This window comes from Pseudonaja textilis, chromosome Z, assembly GCF_049901715.1.
Source record: "Pseudonaja textilis isolate UNSWEBS1 chromosome Z, rPseTex1.2, whole genome shotgun sequence".
Taxonomy (NCBI): domain Eukaryota; kingdom Metazoa; phylum Chordata; class Lepidosauria; order Squamata; family Elapidae; genus Pseudonaja; species Pseudonaja textilis.
Genome location: NC_142008.1, coordinates 76,594,617 through 76,600,616, shown reverse-complemented (window position 1 = coordinate 76,600,616; position 6,000 = coordinate 76,594,617). Strand labels below are relative to the sequence as shown.

The window sequence follows — 6,000 nt, the reverse complement described above, 5'->3', positions numbered from 1 at the left end:
ATGTAAAGATTTAGTTGTTATACTCTGTACTAAAGCAATAACAAACAATTTTAGCAATGCAATCCTATAAATGTATATTAAGAATACCCATTGGATTAAAATGAATACAATATTAGAGGAGGAAAGAAATAGAAATAACATATCTGGATAGTAGATAAGTATAGTTTGTGAAATAATTTCAAAGACCCACAAATTAAGCTTGTATGTCTATGGGCTTATATATGGCACATCTTACTCCCTCAATATTTCACATACAATTAGGGGGAAGTGCACAGGTCTATTCCTCTGCTACCTATATATCCTTGTGTTAGTGAATAATGAATCTTGAGCTCTCTGAAATGGAATAAGTATACATAATTTCTAAAAGATGTAATATTTGCTTTGCCTCATTGCTACTATAATGGCAGCAATAGACTAAAACCAGCAAATAGCTACCTGAAGTCTAGTTATTATGTATATCAACCACATGAATATGAGGGCACACAGTTGATGCCAAGAGTTAATCTCTGAAATCATTTATTAAAGAAAGCTTTTCTGAAAATGTAAAATGTTTGCAAATACCTTAATAATTATATCCAGTATCTTTTCATAACAATATAAAAGTTAATCCTCACCACGACCCCAGAACTTGGATATCTTTTCTGTTTTAGTGGAGATTGAAAATGCTTTAAAGTTATTATTATTATAAGAGTAAACTGTGCAAGAGTTGTAAAATATTGTTTTGTATTGTACTGCTACCTACTAGCTTATCCCTAATAATTATTTCAACTACATTCTTTTTTCAAGTTATGTTTTTACTAACAGCAGTTTGTGCATGTTAAACAAAAAAGGCTAACCTGCCTTAAGGAATTGTGAATGATTTCCTTAAGTAAAAATAGGACCATATTTGTCGGAGTACTTTTTTCTAGGGAAGTAAAACAAGAATATTCTTAATAAATGAACTGGAAAAATGGTAATCAAAAGAAATAATCATTTAGATTAGAGATGAACCAAAATTAGTGAGAGGTAACTTTTTTTCTTTTTCTTTTTGCAAATAGCTATGAATTCTATCCCTTTACTTGATTTGGGAATAGTGCTTTGTGGAATAAAGAATGGTGACACTGTCAGAGTCAAATGGATGATTAAATCTTGTATGAAGTCCCAAAAGACATATAGATTTTTATTTTGCCCCTTTTCTGAATTGGTGGAAAGGAAGAAATTATTGAGTCCAAAGACTATGTTTTTATATTGAAAATCTTTCCCCAAATTTGGTATACCAATATCTTAAATCAGAGATTATTGTGAGATTATTGAGAGAGAGATCTCCAAAAAACTAGCATGCCTTAAAATTTGCTGGAGAAAAATAGTTTTTTTTTCTCTCTCTTACAGATCAAAGCTCTAAATCTTCAGGAAAGTCTCTTTATACCAGCAAATAAAATGAAGCTCATAGATAAGTCAAGTGAAGCCCACAGACAATAGATCCACTGTGAAACTGAAAATATTTAGATAAATGAATGGGAGCTGAGAGAAAGCACAATGCAATGCTGTCTCTTGCTGGAAGCACAGTATTCTTAAGAATGCAACAAAAGCAATTGTACTATAATAGAAGTAATATTTTTAAAATAAAGTCTTGAACAACATAAAGAGAAATCCAGAGGTTTCTTTTTTAAACAGGCCAGTGAAAATCTCATCTTCCCAATACATCTATCTTTCATAATCAGGGCTTCTAAATTTAATATATGTTCTGCTCTTGAGATATACCACAGGTTAAAACTAAATATTTCTTCACTGGGAACAAAGAATAAATATTCACTATAGAAGTTTGGAAATATATATATGAATAAAATTGATAAGGATTAAAATGAATATAAGAAATTAGCAATAATGTCATAAATAAACATCTGGATATTCTTTATGTGTAACGATCAAAGAGACCTGAGTGCCTATAAAGGGTATTCACATTTGAAGTTAACTTTGCTAAAATGATGAAAAAGTATATACTTGGCAGCCTCAGCTTTTCTAGCACAAAGTAAAGCTGAAATCTGCAAGAAATTTCTCCTTTCAATTTTTTCTTCTATAAGTCCCTCACTAGCCATTTTGCAGATCAGAACAGTGTCTTCTTCTGCTATTTAATTTACTACATCAACTTCAAGCAAAAATAACAAAGAAGACAAGCACTGTGAATATTTTATGGGAAGTAAATTGAAATTTGTGTGAGCTCCAAAGAAGGTTTGTGCTTTATAGTAATTCCTGTTTATATTAACATAATTTGCAATGGAGACATTTCTTGGAAGCTGCACTCAAGGCATTGAAATAGAATTCAAAAGCCAGGAAATGGAAGAAATTATTCTTATACAATAAAATTTTTGGCTGCCTGACATTTCCAAAAGTTTTATAATGTTAGTATTAATAGTATTTTTATTTAAGATGTTAAAACCATCACAATGTAGATACATTAATTGATTCTATCAAAATAAGAAGCTTAAACTTTGTATTTAAAAAGTCAACATGTATTTGTTAATTAGAATCTTCATATGAAAAAGACGAGAACAAATCTAAAATAGAAGTCATCTGTAAAGGACTTGCATCAAATAACATGGATTGGATCTGAAATATCTATTTCATGATAGGAACAAACTTTTGTTCACAAATCTATGAATTTTTCAGGGAACAGAACTATATATGTGTTGAGTGACAAGTGTACTATAATTTAATTGCTTTTAATAAATGTCTTAAATTAGCCATTTGGCCAACTGAAAAGGCATAATTTTCTACAGTTTAATATTCTTTTAGCACTCTATCATGGAATAGTTAACTGAATTCTATTCCTATCTACTATCTTCTCCAATATGGGAGCTGCTGTTTCTATGTGACTCTGTGCAACAATATGAGATAAACCAGTGATGACTAACCTTTTTGTCACTGCGTGCTGAAAGTGCGCGTGTGCGCACCTGAGAGCACGCATACACCCATAATGCAATGCATGCACGACCCCCCACGCTTCCCCTACCCCCTGCGCATGTGTCTCCTGCATGCGTCCCGCTCCCACGCATGCACAGTGGAATTGAGCTGGGGTGACAGCTCGCATGCCTGGAGAAATGGCTCTGCGTGCCACTTCTGGCATGCATGCCGTAAATTCACCATCACGGAGATAAACAGTGCCACACCCAAATGTTTGTGTGAATAAGAAATCATTTGTAATTATAAATTTGATGAGTATCCAATATCTCCAATAAATCTTCTTGTCTGATCTCTGATTCATCACTATGCAGTTAGGCTCAATCAAAAATACAAAACATAATGAAATTTAAAAGCTACATTTCTTTTCTTTAACAGTTACTACTTCCTACATTACAGCAAGTGCTGAAATTTCTTTCATTTTCCTATAAATACTATCTTAAAGTATTCTACAGTGCTTTCTTATATTTTCATATAAATCAAATTTATTGTCACCCTGTGCTTAAACAGCAGCTATAAATGATAGATCAAGCACCCTGGATATGATCATATAAATGTTCTCTCGGCTATATGATATTGTGAACATTTCTCTGTGACAGCAGGAAATCAATAGGAAATGGAACAATCCCAATTTTTCTCACACAAATTCATATGTGTTATGTTGTTTATGCAAATATCCAGTCTTATCGGTTTGTTATCTCAGGTTATCTTATTTATCTATTAAAATTACTGATAAAATATTCCATAGTTTCAGAGAATCAACATTAGACTTCTCAAACAGAATTGCTAGCCCTTATTTGATCCTTCCCGTAAGTTCTTATTAGTGGTTCCCAAGTTCTTTTTGGTTGGATTGTTAGACTTCTTGGTTACTATCAAATTTTGCAGCCTTAACCTTTCTGATGACCTCTGCTGTACATGTTCATCTCAAATGACAGGATAAAGATTTTCACTGATTTCATGCCTCTTTTATAGCTGGCACAGAAGGAAGATAATGGAGTGTCTGATTAGTATGTGCTATTGGTGGTTGAAGTGTTCCAGACCCAGTGTTTGTTGAAAGGCTGGGAGATGAGCACATAGATGGACAACTTGTGCCCAATTTGGTCTGAATGTTTGCTCTCCCATAGGAATAAATTTTCCTTTCTAAGTTTAAAGATCGTGTTTGTGAATTATTTCCATCGGTCTTTCCTTCTAGAAAATAAGTCAGCATTTCACCTTTGCCTTTCACACTGACTTTCCCCCGACAAACACACTCATAATTGCACCTCTTCAATATACGTTGTACTTCTTCCGTAACCTGTAAATTAAACAAACCTCAGTCACCAGTGATTACTAGATAACAGATCTTTCTTTAATAGCCAGTTCCCTAAACTTCATTTTTTTAAAGAGAAAAGAGCATTTGTTGTGGCTGTTTCAAACTCCATTCAAAAGGAAATCTTGTTCTGCTTTCATAATTATCTTTAAACACCAAATAGAATTTGTCTCAAATCCTGTGAGGGTTTTGGATTTTTCATCTTTTTTCCTTGCAACTTTTAATATCACAGGGGAATTGTTCAATATTCTTGTTGAATAAGAACCCACTCGCTCATCTTTTTTTTACTAGTCATATTGATTAGCATTTTGTTTTCTTTCTCTTTTATTTTTATTGTTTATTTTTATTGTTCTATGATTTTACTTTCACTTTGTTTAAACTTCCTTTTTATTTCTTTGTTTTTTATTGTTGTAACCTCCTAGAATAACTCCATGACAAGATAAGTGGCAAATAAATTTATAATAGTAATAATCTCAAGAAGTAAGAGCAGCAAAACAATATCTCTCTCCTCTTATTGCATCTGCAGAGTGCCACTTCTCTATTACCTGGTTACCTGGTCCTCTTGGGTAATGGGATGCCAGAAATTTACCTTCAGGGCTTCACAGAGGAATTTGCTATGGTTGGTGGCTTGAGGGTGTTCTGTCCATCTTTTTAACTTTGTTATTTTTTTAGGGATATTATGGGTTTTTTATTTTTAAACCATTCAGACAATAAGATGGGTGATGTATAATTTTGATTAATAAAGTAAATAATTTTTCTATAGATGAAGCTTTACTATGTTCTGAGAAGTAACCAATGGGTATTTTATTAAGATTGATGTAATTTATAAGAGAACTCTGAAAATACTCACTTGAATTTTACCTTGCACTCCAGTACTATCCATCCTGCTAGCAACATTTACAGTATTACCCCAGATATCATATTGAGGTCTTCTGGCACCAATGACACCTGCCACTACAGGACCTACATTAATACCTGAAAAAGAAGCCAAATACTTAAAAAATGAAATCTAGTAGTCACTGGGCTTGGTTAAGGAAGTATCTGTGTCCCCTACCCATCCCTTTTTAAGGATATATTTCCATTCTACTGAAACTGCTTTTTGATATTAAGAAGCTGAAATGGAGAAATAATATCCAGTCTATAGGACATTCCCAAGTTACCCTCAATTGTAAACAGAAGAATGCTGACTTTCTTCTCCTATAGGTTTCCAGGGGACAAAACGAATTATCTAGTTTATAGATAATTTCCCCAAATTCCACTAATAAACAATAAATAAAAACTCATTGGCTGTGAATGAAAGACCTATAGTACTTGTTCAATTAACCCTGAATAACTTTATTATAGCTGCCAACATGTTTGATAAGCCTAAGCTTATCTTCAGGAGGAGTTCCACTTTGGCACAATCTCTGGGGAGATGGTGGTGAGGAAATGAATGTTAATAACTGGACACTACCAATAGCTAATTGTTTAGGGTGGTCCAAGCTGATTTTTCGGTTCTTCTTGCAAACAGTAAGAAAATGAGTAGGAGGAGGGGATGGTGGTATAAACAGAAGAAGAACAATGAGAAAATATCTGGCTTTCCCACTGCAGACATATTGTATTTAGAAGTGCCTTTTTGCTGCTTATGTTTTTTTAAAATCTCTCTGAAGATTAAAACATAATTTTCTTAAAGACTCTCGTAATCTCTCTGGAAACTTCTCCCTATGGACGAATGAGGAATGAAGGAATTCCAATTTCTACAAGACTGTTATTCT

The 6,000-nt window shown here is 33.1% G+C and overlaps 1 protein-coding gene across 1 annotated transcript in view; it reads right to left on the bottom strand.

The window, feature by feature from the left end:
- Window positions 1–781: 781 nt before the first annotated feature.
- The window catches only part of ADCY1 (adenylate cyclase 1), a 251,325-nt gene continuing 246,106 nt past the window's right edge, over window positions 782–6,000 (bottom strand). The window contains exons 19-20 of the mRNA XM_026702318.2: window positions 5,097–5,221; window positions 782–4,231 (exon numbers count right to left, since the gene is read on the bottom strand). Coding sequence (XP_026558103.1) covers window positions 3,893–4,231; window positions 5,097–5,221 — 464 coding nt within the window. The 3' untranslated portion in view covers window positions 782–3,892. The remainder of the gene's footprint in view (window positions 4,232–5,096; window positions 5,222–6,000) is intronic.